The 16,380-nt window shown below is 37.1% G+C and overlaps 2 protein-coding genes across 5 annotated transcripts; one reads left to right on the plus strand and one right to left on the minus strand.

Moving 5' to 3' along the window:
- Window positions 1-5,801: 5,801 nt before the first annotated feature.
- On the plus strand, window positions 5,802-8,275 carry LOC122038296 (pentatricopeptide repeat-containing protein At2g44880-like). The gene has a single exon (XM_042597966.1). The coding sequence runs from the start codon at window positions 5,804-5,806 to the stop codon at window positions 7,583-7,585; it is 1,782 nt and encodes a 593-aa protein (XP_042453900.1). The 5' UTR covers window positions 5,802-5,803; the 3' UTR covers window positions 7,586-8,275.
- Window positions 8,276-8,575: 300 nt separating this feature from the next.
- LOC122038295 (fimbrin-5-like) lies at window positions 8,576-15,959 on the minus strand. Of its 4 annotated transcripts, none has more exons than XM_042597964.1 (15): window positions 15,770-15,959; window positions 15,398-15,552; window positions 15,153-15,323; window positions 14,846-15,084; window positions 14,419-14,590; window positions 13,968-14,006; window positions 13,703-13,771; window positions 13,486-13,602; window positions 13,039-13,250; window positions 11,274-11,429; window positions 11,013-11,212; window positions 10,016-10,173; window positions 9,824-9,920; window positions 9,627-9,718; window positions 8,576-9,076 (listed from the first exon to the last, which is right to left on the minus strand). In XM_042597964.1, exons 2-15 carry the CDS (start codon window positions 15,482-15,484, stop codon window positions 8,837-8,839), a joined length of 2,049 nt encoding a protein of 682 aa, XP_042453898.1. In that variant the 5' UTR covers window positions 15,485-15,552; window positions 15,770-15,959; the 3' UTR covers window positions 8,576-8,836. The 4 variants fall into 4 exon arrangements, with proteins under 4 accessions (XP_042453898.1, XP_042453897.1, XP_042453899.1 ...); XM_042597963.1 differs by having other exon boundaries at window positions 15,398-15,670; XM_042597965.1 differs by having other exon boundaries at window positions 15,766-15,959.
- Between the last annotated feature and the right edge of the window lie 421 nt (window positions 15,960-16,380).

Consider the following 16,380-nt stretch of genomic DNA (forward strand, 5'->3'; position numbering starts at 1 on the left):
GTTTTAAAGAAAACCCCGTTGATCAATGCATATATGTCAAATTCTGTGGGAGCAAGTTTGTTATACTTATTTTGTATGTGGACGATATTGCTTGTGAGCAATAATAAGGGTCTGCTGCTTTAAACAAAGTTATTTCTATCTGATAATTTCGAAATGAAAGATCTTGGTAAGCATCATTAGTTTTAGGCATACATATCTATCATGATCGTTCAAGAGACATTCTTGGACTTTGATAACATACCTATATTGAAAATATGTTTATAAGGTATGGTATGCAGAACTGTACACCTGATGACATACCTGTGTTAAGATGTGACAAGTTCAGCCTACAGCAGAAGTGTCCACAGCTTGAACTTGAAATTAAGAAGATGGAATAATTATCATATGTGTCAGCAGTGGGAAGTCTCATGTATGCGCAAGTTTGTACTCGACTAGATATAACATTTATAGTGGAATGTTAAACAGATATATAAGTAACCTAAGACCATCTCACTGGAAAATGGTTAAGAGAGTGATGCGGTATTTGCAAAAAATTAAAGAACATGTGCTCACATATCAGAGATCAGATTATCTGGAGGTGATTGGATATTCAGACTCTAATTTTGCTAGATGCTTTGATAGCAAGAGGTCTACTTTGGGCTATATCTTCATGCTTGTTGGAGGGGTTATATCTTGGAATAACGTCAAACAACCGCTAGTAACCACTTTTACTATGGAGGCAGAGTTGGTAACATGCTATGAAACATCCAATCATGAGATTTGGCTGAGGAACTTCATCACAGCATTGTAGATCATTGATGGCATTGATAGTCACTGAGGATCTACTGTGATAATAAAGCCGTAGAACTTTATGGCAAGAACAATTGTAGTTCGTCGAAGTCGAAGCACATCTATATCAAGTTTCTAGTGGTTAAAGAAAGAGTTCAGAGTTATTAGATCATGGTAAATCACATCAGCACAAATTCCATGTTGGTCGATCCACTCACCAAAGGCTTGGTGCTTAAGTGTTTCATGCCCATGTTGTGGATATGGGAGTCCTTCTTATAGAAGAAGAACTAATCTAATAGGAGTCTATATTTATTTTATTGCTATATGTTGATTAATAAAGACAAACATTTATTTTGATTGATGTATGTACTTAAAGTTCAAAACATTCATAGGTATTTTGTTTGCTTAACACTCTGAATAAAATATATCATGATTTACTACTGTTGTTTAGCATTTAGTGTTTGTAAATATAATATATCGATTTCTTTTGGAATTATAAAGTTGATTATGATTTGCTATTACAGTTTAACATAAAATATTTTATAAATATAATCAAACTCTTTTGAGTCATCCTCGGACCAGTTGGAAATTAACGTGTACTGATCACATTTCATGTAATTTTCACTCTACATATTCACATCTTGATCTATGTCATTAATGTCATTGGTATTGTAATTATTATTAGGGCTTGTTACGATCATATATAGTAGCTATGACCTCTTTAGTCCTATACCAATGAAATTAATGGACTAGATTGTTTAGGAGTATTTTATACCAATAAAGTTTGATATCAACTATAATTTTATTTGTATTTTATATACAACTCACATATAGCTCAAGTGGGAGATTGTTGGATATAATTATCTATATTTGGTAGGCTTATCTGTAAGTTGCACATGTGAATACGATCTGATCCCTTTAAAGTGATCTAACTTATGTTTAGTGGGTTTCAGGTTATTGAATATGGGTTAAATGTATAGAACCCTTTTGTCTGATCCGCTATCATCTATGAGCTAATAACAGATTGATTGCCTATATAAGGAGAGGCTCCCAAGAGTTTAGGTATCTTCTTGACATAGTTTCTTGTTCCTCATTGATAAGAAGCTTTTCGGCACTATCATCCCCTAATCCCCTTAGAAGATCCTCCTCGTTTGCTTCCGCTTCTTCTTCTTTAGGATCTTTTAGACGATGCTAAAGGACAAAGACATGACTCTTCATTCAGGATTTTTGTCATTATGTTTATGTATTTATTTTCTTATGTCATATTCTCGATGAAGCGAAGATCCATGCTCATATGTTTTTATTTTTCCTATTCGAATTCTTACTTCGGATATCTAGAATTCATGCGGCTTAAGTTTTACAAGAACTATCATCCATTACTATTTTGATATATCTAAATGACTTCCTATACCATTTGGTTTTTAGGAAATGGAATGATAAGAGGAATTGGAGGTATCCCAATGCCATTAGAAGCGCAGAAAGTTTTGTGAGTTTATTAAGCACTTGGAGACATTGCATTTGCCTACCCTCATTAATTCTCTTAGAGATACAGGTGAAAATGAACACTAATCAATCTTTGTTTCAGTTGTAGTTACACAAACTTGAATGCTTGAAGGATCCATTGAAATCACCTCCTCCCAAGAACCAGACAATGAAGAGAACATCAACTATCTCCATTTTCCTTACAACATTCTTCAACCTCTTGTGCAAGTGTTTCGGTTAAGTTGGGTTCTTCGAACCCGTATTGGCTCATCAACTTCATGTGATATAAAAAGGTGATAATCCCAGACGCTCCTTCATTGCCCGCTATAAGGCCTTATGTAAGGGAGGTAATCATAGAATTGATCGACTTCCTAAATGGGAGAATCAAACTTATTCCCCAAGAGAATGAATCTCAAGAGATTCGAACCTTATTTTTGGCTCATCAACTTCATTGTAGCAAAGGTGATAACCCTCATCCTGAGAACCCCTCCAAGACCAACCCAAGCACATTGGAAGAGAGTGAATCACAGGGGTCATTCTCCCCCTCCAAGACTACCTCATCAACTTCATTATAGTAAAAAGTGATTACGCTCACCTCAGACACCTCTCACAGTCCGTCTCCAGGTTATGTGAAGGATAATAAATCATGGGATTAATTTATAGTCGACCGTCAAATGGCTAAAGGGTGGTAGAAGTTTTTTCCTGAGTGCATGCGCCCAACCTCATTAACTTCATTGTAGTAAAAAGTGATTACACTCACCTCAAACGCCCCTCATATCCCGTCTCCAAATTATGTAAAGAAAGAGAAATTATGGGGGCCAGCTTATAGCTGACCGCTAAGTTGCTAAGGGATGTGATGAGTTTTCCCCAAAGGGCATGCACCCGTCAGGATTTGATCACCTCATCAACTTCATTATAACAAAAGGTGATTATGTTCACCCTAGGTGTCCCTCATAGTCTATCTCTAAATTATGTGAAGAGAGGTAAATCACAAGGTCAACTTATAAACGACCGCTAAGTGACTAAGGGATGGGAGGAGTTTATAATCTCATCAACTTCATTGGTAGTAAAAAGATGAAATCATCGTCTCAGCGACTCCTCCAAGGTGGCCCCCGCTATCTGGAAAGGAGGTAAATTATAAGAAACTTCGCCTTAGCAATGCAACGCATGCAAGGAAGGGTTCAGGCAACCAACAGTGTATTCTGCACTAGCCAGGATTTGATCCCAGAACCTCATCAACTTCATAAAAAATGATGAATTAGGTAACACCGAATCTAGGGCAACCGGCTTGACCCCACAGAAGTTTGCCACAGACCACTAGATAAATCAGGAAGTGCTCATGACAGACATCTCAAAAGCCCAACATCTTATGGTTACGCGCCTCATTTACAGAAAAAATTTCTACAAATGCGCCATAGTTAGGGATCGAATCGTGGGTGTTTAGGTGACAACTTTGCGCCCTTTCGCTGCACCGTAGCCCGGGAGCCTTATCAACTTCATTATGCAAAAATGATGAACCAGGTAACACCGAACATAGAGTGACCAACCTAGCTCCACGAAAGCTTTCCACCAGCCGCTAGGGTAAATCGGGAAACGTTCACGACAAACTACCTAGAAGTCCAGCATCCCATGGTTGCACGAAATTTAGGCAAACATGTCATAACTGGGGATCAAACCGCAGGTGCCTGAGTGATAACTTGGCGTCCTTCCATTGTACCATAGCCCCAAGTGCTAAAATTGATGAATCAGATAACACAAAACTCGAGGCGACCGACTCTGCACCATGAAAGTTTCCCACCTGCCATAAAGGTAAATCGAGAAGCACTCACGGTGGACGACCCAGAAGTCCTGGATTTTGTGGTTGAGTGCTCCATTTGGAAGAAAATCCTTGTAAATGTGTTGTAGTTGGGAATTGAATCGAGACCTCATCAACTTCATAGTGGCAAAAGACGATTCGCTCGCCCCAGCGTCTTCACCAGCCCGTCCCTAGGCCAACACGAAAGAGATAAATCATGAGTAACTACTAGTCTTAAACAGTTAATATCACATGGGAGAAGCCAGACACCCGACTACTAGCCGGGATTTGACCTCCAAACCTCATGATGGCAACACCATCATGTACTAGCAAACTTTCCATCGCAAGGGGACAACCTCATCAACTTTATGGTGACAAAAGATAATTCACTCACCCCCACGCTTCCATCAGTCCATCCCAAGCCAACACTGAAGAGTTGAGCATGCATAGTTGTTCACTTAGTGAGTCGTTATCAGGTTAAATAGTAGGTTGCTCAATCAGAATACCACCAATAAGTGAATGTTTTCACAACTAAACTTCTAATTTCGAATTGTTAGGTTTACAGCCGACCAATGTTCTCCTTCTCAGACAGATTGACTGCAAGAATTTTCCTCTGACAGTGAGTTTGTTAACAAGTTGTATGCAATCCAACTGCCATTGTTACCACCTACAAGCTGAATTTTTTCAAAGTGAGCTTTGAAACAATGTTTGTTGCAACCACAACAAGGCTTGCAAAATTATTGTTCATGTAGGACGAAAACTCCCTACCAACAATATTGTTATACGATTTTGAGCCTTATTTATTGATGGAAAATCCTTCGAACCTAATTTAGGTATCTTTGCAAATAATTGAATTGACCCTCGATAATGATAAAATTATTGTCATGTATTTAATTGACATAATTAATTTAATTTTTTAAACCGATTAAATTCAAAAAATGATCAATTCAATCACATAGAAAATTTCTATCAGTCATCCGAATAAATAATATTTTTTCATATAATAATGGAAATGGAAACATGGGATCTTTCAAAAATATTGAACCAGGTAATAATGAATTTGCGGTGACGACTATTAGGATAAATCGAGAATAATGATAAATTGAAAATAACTCAGAAAGGAATAAGAGAAAAATGGGGCCTTTAGAACATCCACATCAGTTATCCTATTCAAAGATTTTACCTTAAATTTTGGATAGGTTAACTAAAAATCCTCTGCATCAGTTACCCTATCTATTCTCTAAATTTAATGAATAGTGATTCTCTAAATTTAGGGAATGAAATCTCTACCCTAAAAATAAAATAATATTTTTTTTTAATCTCTCTCCTTCCACTCAATCTCTCTTCTTCCACTCATTCCATAAATATAATAATAAAAAATAGAAGAAAGAGAAAAAAATAATAAAAAATTAATGATGATGAAAATTTTAGGATATTTGATGTAGTATGTAGTGAAAAATGATTATCTAAATTTAATAAAATTAATTATTTATCCTAAATTTTAAATATAGTAATAAATAAACTGATGTGGATACTCATAGCCTCTCTAACTAGGAAGCTATATGTCAGTAAGAATCCTCTAGTCCGGATGGTCCACTGATGTGGACCCTTGATTTGGATGAACCCCATCTATTTAAAGATGGAATTTATTCAAATCAAGGATCCTCATATAATGGACCATCTCTTGATCAATAAATTACGGAAAGAGAATCTGCTCTTGCTATATGTTTGTGCAAAATCATTGCAGTTTAGAAGAGGATGCACCTGAATCCGCCCGTTCCCGCCCGAATCCGAACCACCTCCCCTCTCGCCTTCCGCCACCTCCGCCGCTTCCTCACCCGCCTCCTCGTCTCCGGCGAAATCCACCGCGTCTCCTCCCTCCGCCGCGTCACTGATCTGCTTGCTCTATCCTCGGACCACCCTTCCTCCCCCCTCATCTCCCGCCCACTCGCCCGCCTCTACTTCCATCTCTTCCCCTCCTCCACCACCTTCCTCTACAACCTACTCATCCGCGCCTTCTCCGGCAGCCGGCGCCATCCCGGGGAGTCTCTGTCCTCCTTCGTTTCCCTCCTCTTCTCCTCCTCGCTCCCCGACCGCTTCACGTTCCCTTGTCTCGCCAAGGCAGCCTGCCGCCTTCCCTCCCCCGCCGAAGGCACCCAAATTCACTCCCAGGTGCTCAGACGAGGTTTTGAATCTGACATCTACGTGCTCAATACGCTTCTTTCGATGTACTCAACGTTCAAGGACATGGTCTCGGCGCAGAGGCTCTTCGACTCGAGCTCTCTATCGGTGGACGTCGTCTCCTGGAACACAATCATCGACGGGCATATCAAAGTCGGCGACTTGGAGGCCGCGCGTAAGCTGTTCGATGGAATGCCTGCCAAAAACGAGGTGTCCTGGAGCTCCATCATAAGTGGCTACGTAGGAAGAGGCGAGTTGGACATCGCACGATCGTTGTTCGATAAAATGCCGGTGCAGCGGAATGTTGTCACCTGGAATTCCATGGTGTCTGGGTTCGCAAGGCAGGGGTTGTTGCCGGTCGCCAGGAAGATGTTCGACGATATGCCCGTTAGGAATGTTATATCATGGAATTCGATGGTCTCTGGCTACGCATTGAACGGGGAGATGGATGCTGCAAGGGAATTGTTCGTTCAAATGCCAGAAAGGGATGTTGTGTCCTGGAGTTGCATGATTTCAGGGTATGTACAAAGTAATCGATTTGCAGAGGCATTATATCTCTTCAAAGAGATGCAAATTGACAATTTGATAAAACCCAATGAAGTAACTATGGTCAGTGTCCTCTCAGCTTGTGCGCACCTTGTAGCTCTGGAGCAAGGCAAGTGGGTCCATGCTTACATAGACAAGAACCACATGCCTCTCGACAATGAGCACAATCTCGGAGCTGCTCTGATCGATATGTATGCTAAGTGTGGAAGCATCGAGACTGCGCTGAAAGTGTTTGAATCTTTGCGTCGACGCAATGTTTCTAGTTGGAATGCTTTGATAACAGGTTTGGCTGTTAATGGGCTAGCTCGTGAATCACTTTATGCATTTCAGCAGATGCTGCGATATGATCTGAAACCCAATGATGTAACCTTTCTTGGTGTACTAATGGCCTGTGTTCACGGAGGGTTGGTATGTGAGGGGCGCCAATATTTTGAGAGAATGAGAACGGTATACGGTATTCAACCTGAAATGAAACATTACGGATGCTTGGTTGATCTATTAGGTAGAGCTGGACTGTTGGAAGAAGCAGAAGGTGTAGTCAGAAGTATGCCGATGAAACCGGACATCATGGTATTGGGAGCTTTGCTCGGTGCTTGTAGGATTTATAGAGATGTAGCAGCTGCTGATCGACTAAAGATAGACGTTCTCCAGTTGAAGGCCAAGCAGTCTGGCTGCCATGTTTTGCTTTCGAATATATTTGCTACTGCAGGTCGGTGGGCTGATGCTTTCGAGATGAGGAACTCACTGAAGAAGACTGGTATAAAAAAGCTTCCTGGTTCTAGTTCTGTCGAACTAAATGGAATTGTGTGTTAGTTCGTTTTCACCTGGTGTCTGATGAATGCCACCTTCAAATTTTCTGGACCAGCATACTCGATATTGATTCATTTCTCATGGATAGAAATCTTATCATTCAATCTGATTTCTGATTTTCTTAGCAATTTGGTGTGAACACTGAAGATAATCCTGAGTAAGTGTAACTCGAGGATTTGACATTTGAAGTTTGAATTCATACTTTTCTTCTTTACCGATGTTCTCTAGGCGAAAGAAGAGTTTCCTGCGAGGGAAAATACAGAAAAGAAAATTAATTGTCAGCCCAATTTGCGTATGATGGTACAACTGAAAAGATGCTGATTTGTTGCTCACAGAAATCATTGAACTGAGATTTTGCCATCATAGAAGATTGGGAAGTTTCCAAAACATGCAAGTCCAGTCTAAATCTGCCATGGCAGGTTCGAGAGAGCTGCTGTTTAGGGAAGGCATAACCTTCAATTTTCTGCTGCAACAACTAATATGGTTGACAAAGGCTAAAAAGCCAGATCAGTTAGTGAACTTGCACTGTGTGAAGAGATGATCTTTGCTTTCGTCTCAATGTCGAGCTACTACAGAAACAATTTTATCCAGATAGTTCTTCATCATGTCTGTTATATAGTCGAATCCTGTTTACTACATGACTTATTATTACAGATTGCTTGTATCTCCTTTCTCTAAGACTTTAGAAGTATGCTGATTATGTGTTAATATGGATCTGACACATGACTTATTTCTATCTCAACAACAACAAAATTACAGGCCAGGTATAATTGTTACTTAAGACTAGATTGGTATGGCAAAATGTTGCAACATCCCTCTTGAATATATAGAAATATGCAACAGATGTTTTCTAACACAAAACGCATCCAAATTAATACAATACCTTCTATTCTACTGTTCTTTAAAGAAAAATGTCTACGGGCTAAAATCATGATCATTGTACTTGTATGGCATAATATACCATGCCATGAAAATATGTATCCGTATAGCTTATAAGCAGAAAATTGGATCTTCCAATCATTTATTTGAATATTTTGTCAAAGAATAACTATAGCAAAAACAACTAGCCATTAAAGATAATGGCTACCTATTCATCTTCCCTGCCACCCAAATGAAGCTATATATGCAGAAGAAAAAAAAACACAGAAACTTGTATTACACTGTTGAAGGAAAAAAATAGTTCCCAATGCGCAAATGTATGAAGAAACTTGTATTATCTGCCAAAAACTTCTTGGGTAAAGTGGTCCATTTTGTTCACCTGCCAAGAGCCACATTGTTGTTCTGTGACTGAGGGGTATCAGGAGCAGCGTTGTCGAAGTCAGAAATATTGTCTGCAATACCACTTCCTTCTGTGTCTGATGGAGCAGCAGGTTGTGTGGGAGAATCCTCGGCTAAGAGTTCAGGAACATTGGAATTAACCTCAGATGGTCGGGAGTTTCGCAAACTCCAGTACATGATGCTAGCAGTGAGAGTGAGAATCATTTTCTGGTTTACCTGTTACAATTCACTGGATGTCAAATTCGATATGTTTTAGGGTATACAAAGAAAAAAAAAACTGAAAAGAAAATTATTGATCATCATCAATCTCTTTAATAACAATATCGTTGATCTACAGCCTGTTTAATCCGAACCCAAAATTCACACTTTAATAAATGAGTTGGCCTATTTAATTAAGTGGGTTAAATAGATCATAAGTCATAAGTGGATCATATCATATGCTGTTGAGTTAAATAAGTTATGGCATGTGACACTATTGGTTTGAACTACAAACTATATAACTATACAGTTATAATTTTTAGTTATATAAAAGCATAAAATAGAATTTATAATTATGTTATAATTTATATGTAATTATATTATATATTTATAACTTATATATATTAACTAGTATAAATAGTCAAATATCTATATGACCCAAACTTATTTAGCTCAAACCCAAACCCAAAAGATTATGGGTCCGGTCGGGTCATGTAAAAGGGTTGTGTCAACTTTTACCAACCCTACCAGCTACGTGTAGAGAATCAAAACCTTGGTACTAAATTACCTCAATGATATCCTCAGGCAACAAAAAGACAGAGCAGCCAAGCTTTCTTGCGACACTGATGATATATGTGGCATTCAACTTCTTCTCTTCATCTGCATCCGGTTTATGCAAATTGTAGGATTACAAAGTAATTTATACAAAATAAAAATCATCCAGCAAAAAATATATATTGATATATGGTAACTAGATAAGTTTACCATTTTCCCCCTTTGTAACAACTTTCCAGTTTACAGCTCTCGGTTTCACGGCACTAAGGAGTTCAAGGAAAAATAATCCATTGGAAAAGTTCCTATCCTGCATAAGGTGAAAACAGGAAAAGAAATATAAACCTGAGGAATGCAATGCTGATAATGAATACTACTAGCTGGGTTAAACGACGACTTAGAAACCTTAAAACTGTCCATCTGAGGAGTTCTGTTTGATCCTTCAACTTTGCTATTGGCCCAGTTAAGAATATCAGCATCTGTTAGTTCTTTTCCTTGGGAGTGATATCGCAAGTTCTTCAGAAGTTTAAGAATATTGAACCGCATCAATTGCCACAAATAAGCTGAAAAACAAGTGGAAATGTCAATACTTATTTAATAGCAAATCTGGTTGCCATCTTTGAGATGAGAGAAACAAATCATAGCTGAACTATTAATAAATTAGAAATACCACTATCTGAGAACAATTGATGCAACTCCAATGGATGATAAGATGAGATTAAACAATTTATTATCGTATTATAGCGTTCAAAGATAACCAATAGTTTTAAGATTATATTTAAAGACTAGAGTTGAAGATACAAGAGTGATGCTGACCATATAAAATCCTAGTTGAAGCATAAAAAAGTAATAGCTACAGGAATTTCAATAGTGATATAGCGCATAAAGTTTGATGGAGGAATAAGAACCATATAGCCAACCTCTAATTAACATAACTTAGTGATGTTAACTTTGGACAAACTAAATATCTAATTTCCCTATTTCTTCTTATTTTGCAAGTTTTCTATTTGTTGTTTTTCCTGACTAAGGGCCCATTAATCCTATCAAATTTGCACAATTAATATTGAGATTTTCAACTTGTAAGTCAGAGATCAATTTCACAAACATTCCTGTATTTCCAACTTCAATATATTCTATGTAGGTCTTTGGCCTTTCCTCTCCAGAAAAAGATTCTGTTTTTCCATGTTTACATCATATCCCAAATAAATCAGAGAAATTAACCTTCCAAAGTTGCACCAAATTCCATGCTAAGATTAGTTATTTAAGTTTTGTATCTGAATATGACTTGCTTAATAAAATATGGAAAGCAATTCTGAAAGTAGATTTTCTTTAAAACAAATAAAAATATTTTTAAAGGGACAAAGGACATATGCAAAACATACCCAAACTGGAATGAACTTACCGAGAATGAGCTTCTTATTTCCTTGGACAATGTCATTACCAGCAACATTTACAAGTGAAAAATTCAACTTTGTGCCAATCCTTACAACTTGATTGCAGTTTTCTACCTTTCTAAATGGCATCTTAATTGGGGGCTTACTTGCTTGCTTCCAGTTTACTGATCCAGGAGATACTTTGTCAAGTACTTCCAGAAGAACCCATCTGCAAAAATCATATCATCAAACACTTTCCAAAGAAGAAAATAATATCAAAATGATCTTACCCATTCCTGACATCCTCAAACACATTATTAACATATGTAGCAATTCCAAGACTATTTATCCATAATCGAAAAGCTCTCTCATCTCGAGAAACCTGGATATCATCGGGCATCATCTGAGACAAGGAGATTGGCTTAGCATCAGCTGATAGACCATTCCTGCAAGTCAAGTGCCATTATGACACTGTAGCTAAGCAAGATGCATAACCTAAAAAGAATCTTAAAAGTACAGATCAAAAATTTTGGATATGAGTTTTGATGTAGCTTCAATCTTTGAAAGTTAAATTCAAGGATTTAAAAACAATAAGGAAGAAACAGTTTTTTTTTCATCGAAAGCTTCAATGGCCTACATGATCAATGTTTTACAACGTACAAAATAAATACACAACAAAGCCCGAAGTTGACAACAGTTACAAAGAAACATTGATCATACTAGTTTTGAATATAACTAAAAGATAAAAAAATTCTCAAAAATTTTAGTGTCCTAACAAATAGATTGACTTATAGAAAATAACTACAGAAAAGAAGTAAAACTAGAAAAAACATTCAGAGACTTGTTTCATAACCTACAAGCTACTACAATGGTGGCAAAAGGCTCCGCCAACCCGTCCCCAGGACAACACGGAAGAGGTAAATCTTGGGTGGCTACTAGCCTTGGGCAGTTGAATAGTGCAGGGGGGAACCTACAAGCTACTACAAGATAATACATGTGAAAGGATAAAGATCATAAGCGTGTTTAGGTCCGCTCTCTTAATTTATTCTTTGGACTAAAGGAGAAATTTACATGACTAAAATTGCTAAATTTTACTAGTAAATTAGACAATAGAGTATTTTGATTATTGCGACTTTTGTTCATGGTTTTAATTAGAGCGTCTAGTTAACCAAGGATGGATACATTTGTAGCAAAAGGACGGCTCAAAAGAATCAAGTCTCACTTCCTCAAAAAGTATTGTGTGGAATTAGATTAGCGGGATCATTGGTTCCACTCCCAGAATCATGTTGAAAAATCATTAGAAATAGAAATCTGATACTAGAGACCCAATGCAGTTACACATTAAACAGTTTCACCTTGAAATCAATGCAACAAAGACATGATATTCATATATAACTTATTTGGGTTTGTAGACAAGACATTTATTTAGCTACTAAAATTATACTAGGATGACTGGTGAAAATGTTGGAATATACTTGATATATGTAGATGCTTAATGCCTAGCAGATCTTTTTTAAAACAAGGTGTTCATTGGAACATTAAAGCAGTTATTTCCTCTCAGAGCATATAGCAGGGAGAAATGTGTAGAGTGCTATGGTGGTTGGTGTTAGAATAGTGCATATATACTAAGGCAAATACAAAATGCGGAAAGTACAAAATGATGAGGTGACACAATTTAGAGAGCATAGAAGTTTGGATTGTACAACTGCATGATCCTATGAGCAGAACTGACAATGTGACATGAATTGTCGGTTACCACCTATTTCCAATGGGATAGGAATTCTGAGTCGGGACATTTGCTTAACCTTGAGATTGATGAGAATACAGAATAACTTCGGTAAGGACATGTGCACTTTAGAAGGTTGGTGGGTGGTCGGGAGATACAGGTGAGGTTCAGACTCTCGGTTTCAATATTATGTTTCTTGTTTTAATGTGGCTAACTATTTCTTAAAAATAGTTTTTCCTTATCAGTATACTTTTTTGCTTGCCTTTTAGCTTAAAAAAAAAGATCTTTGGAAAACATAGGTAACATGAAATGAAGCTGCAAACCCTCACCTATGCTGGAATATTTGAGCTACAAATGCAAGATTCAGATTAGGAGAGCCTTCAACAATATCCTTTTCACTCAAGTAGCGTTTGCAATCCAATTTCTCAGCTTGTTCAAGTACTTTTTTTGCCCTTTCATTAGGATCTTTAGCATTAAAAATGTCTGTGTTGGCATGCTCAGGTGCAAGAGCTTTAAAAAGGTAAGCATATGCCTCACCATCCTGTATAGATGAAGTTCATGAGAATCTGAAAAACATTGCAGTTATATTATTGAAAGATTTAAGTATTACAAAGGAAAATATAAAGTTGACCGAGTAAAGATGTTAGAGTTTTCATTGTCACCAAGAAAAGAGTTTTAACAACCAAAAAATCTTAAAAGTCATACAGTGTTGCACAATTTACAAATATTCTTATACACAGCATACAACCCTTTTTATTTCTTGTGATGATCTATACCTTCACATCAGAAGAAAAATTTGACACGGTTTTCTTATATCCTGCTTTCTTCAGATGAAAATTCATCCATTTTAGCAACAATTTCTCAGGTGATAAGCTGACAAGTTCATCAACATCCTGTAGTTGTAAACATTAAAGATAAACACATGGCCAAGGGTTTCACCCAAATATCAATATAAATATTATTATATTAAAGGGAAAAAGTGTAGTTCATGACCTGACTATCATCTATCACCTCCAACAGTTGTGGTGTCTTCTTGAGATTGAGATCTGCTAGGAGTTGTATCTGAAAATTGATAAACAAGGAAACTAATTCATCATGAATAATGATAGCTAATTAGTTTCCCTTGTGACGAAGAAAATATGCACAAAACTCTTGTAAGTACAAATAAATAGAAATTATTGATTACTAGCCTATCTTGTTTAGCAAATGAAAGCACTTCTAATGTACAACATAAGAAATAGTAAATCCTGTTCCGTACCTTTATCATTTGAGAAATCAACCCCAGAACCAAATGAGGCTGCAAAAAAAGAAAAAGAAATCAATCACATGATGTTAATATCTTTGTTTACCATCATGCATTGGGATTTCACATACAAGTAGGAAAGAAAGGAATTAATTACTATATGATAGTTCCTCATTGCTTAGAATGTCTCGAGTTCAAAAAGAACATCAAAAGCACATTCGAAGGTATATGTGAAAGTACTGGAAAACATTAGTGTTTATGTAAGCAAAAAAAAGGAAAATAACAACTACCAGGGGTAAGATTAGCACAATACCCATGATTAAGGATTGATGGTATGTATATTACATACAAAGAAGACTTGGCATGGTCTAAAACTTACAGAAAATAGAAAGGAGGAACTTTTTCCTTCACAAATATGCTAGAACGCTTTCAAATGATATTAACTGGCACAACATTTTTCACTTACCCGCCCTTCAACCAAGTCCTGTGTTCCAATATTGACAACTGTGCACCCAATAGCTTTGGCAGAGTTGAGGCAAAGAGTGTGGTTTTCATTCCGTTCCCAGGGATTGAGTGCTCTTTTTGTATTGATTGCCCTTTCATCTATAGTATTTGGTACTGCCACATTGATCAATTTACTATCCAAAACACAAAATGCAGAAAATTAATATAATCAACTCAGTAAATTCGACCAAATACATACTCTCCATATTCAAGACAATGTATGAAATGCACCCACAATATACAATTTTGCCAGAGGTGAGGATGAACCAAATTTATTGATTTCTCTTCTTCTATCAGATTGAATATGGCAAATTAAATCAACAAAAACAGGACGAAGCAAGATAATGAACATTTTTTGTATCATTTACTGTAAAGTATAGGTAGTATACCATAGGAGAACACCATCTCTGACAAGATCGAAAAGGTCATTAGTAGAAGGATCCAAAGGAAGATATTTCTTCAAAAATGAATCTTCTCCAAGGTAACTATTGATATGAGCCACATAAGATGACTTTTCAGATTCGTTAATGGTATGCAAGAGTGTAGTAGTAGCTGCCTTCAAGAATGATGAAGAATTCTTTGCTTGACCTAATTTGGCTGCCGCTTGACTTAGTAGATCCAGATATGCCTGCACAATCATTTATAAAGCTGTACTAAGTCAAGCTTGAATAGCTAAGATAAGGAAACAAGCATCACCTTGAGGAAAGATTCAAACTCTAGTTCCTGATTAGTTTCTGGGTAGGACACACTTAACGTCTCTGCAATCTCTTGTTCTGCAACTAAATCTTTCAGGCCTTTCAGCTTTGCCATCAGTGAGGGCAAGTTTCCTACACTGACATGTCCTGTCTCCTTCTTTGCGGAAAGAAACTATACAACACGAACTCATCCGATAACATTTTCTCAAATCAAAAGAAAAACAACTACAAAACGAATTAGCTTACCTTAGATTTAAGACCTCGTAGCTCCACTTGAGTGAACTGACTGTGGAGCCACGGATCAGAGACGATGACTCCAACGAAATTCGACATATTTTACTTGGAAATTATTTCAGCACGTTGTAAAGATTGCTCAATATTCAATTATCAGATGGAAATGCCTGTGGATGAGAAAAGATCAACTCGTGAATCCAGACGTACGCAAATCTCAAATGTCTTCTCGCGTCACAATTCTCATCACAAAGTATCAAAAGATCCCAACCTCCTCCATTCCTGATCCTAATAAGAAGAATCGAATCGGAAAACAACATCATGCAAGCGACATGATGATTCGGAAAGGCGTCTAGGAAAAATCAAATCAAGAGGCTACATACCAACCTGCCGAAAACGTGCAAAATCACACTTTTTTCGCTCCTCCTGCACTCATTCGAGTTGCAGATTGCTTTTTAGCCCTACTCGTCGTCGCTGTTCGTGTTCTTGGCGATTGAATTCCCAGAAAAGTGGGAGGAGTATGGCGACGAAGCGGTGGGGGCACCGACCCTAGGAATCACCCGGCCGAAAGCTAAGAAAAGTTGTTGAACTGGAGCATTCCTTCTCTCACTCCTTTTTGTCATTACCGTGAATTATACCTTACTTGTTACTGGAGAAAGGCTGGCTTCAGACCGTGGGCCCACGTGTAGTCCGGATTTGTATCTACGCGGAATAACCAGAAACTTTTACAAGATAAATTTATATTTATAAACATATATATTCATAAAAATATTCCTTATTTAACATTTTAAGCAATTCCTTATTTTCTATATTATTCATAAAAAATACAAAGTAAATCCTAAGGTTCGTTTTTCAGTATATTTAAGCCATAAGCTGAAATCAAAAAATGATTTTGTAAAATATTAATTAAAAAAATAAATTTAAAAATATTATTCTATAAATATTTTTACCCAGTTTTTATTTATTAATTTGGAGTATTGTTTTTTCTATTTTTTTTG

Source organism: Zingiber officinale, chromosome 1A (assembly GCF_018446385.1).
Source record: "Zingiber officinale cultivar Zhangliang chromosome 1A, Zo_v1.1, whole genome shotgun sequence".
Classification (NCBI taxonomy): domain Eukaryota; kingdom Viridiplantae; phylum Streptophyta; class Magnoliopsida; order Zingiberales; family Zingiberaceae; genus Zingiber; species Zingiber officinale.

Coding starts and splice junctions, on each gene's coding strand:
- LOC122038295 (XM_042597964.1), bottom strand. CDS start 15,484: ATGTCGAATTTCGTTGGAGTCATCGTCTCTGATCCGTGGCTCCACAGT. Junction 13,772..13,967: donor TGATTTCTCAAATGATAAAG/GTACGGAACAGG, acceptor ATCAATTTTCAG/ATACAACTCCTAGCAGATCT. Junction 9,719..9,823: donor TGTTACAAAGGGGGAAAATG/GTAAACTTATCT, acceptor AACCGGATGCAG/ATGAAGAGAAGAAGTTGAAT.
- LOC122038296 (XM_042597966.1), top strand. CDS start 5,804: ATGCACCTGAATCCGCCCGTTCCCGCCCGAATCCGAACCACCTCCCCT.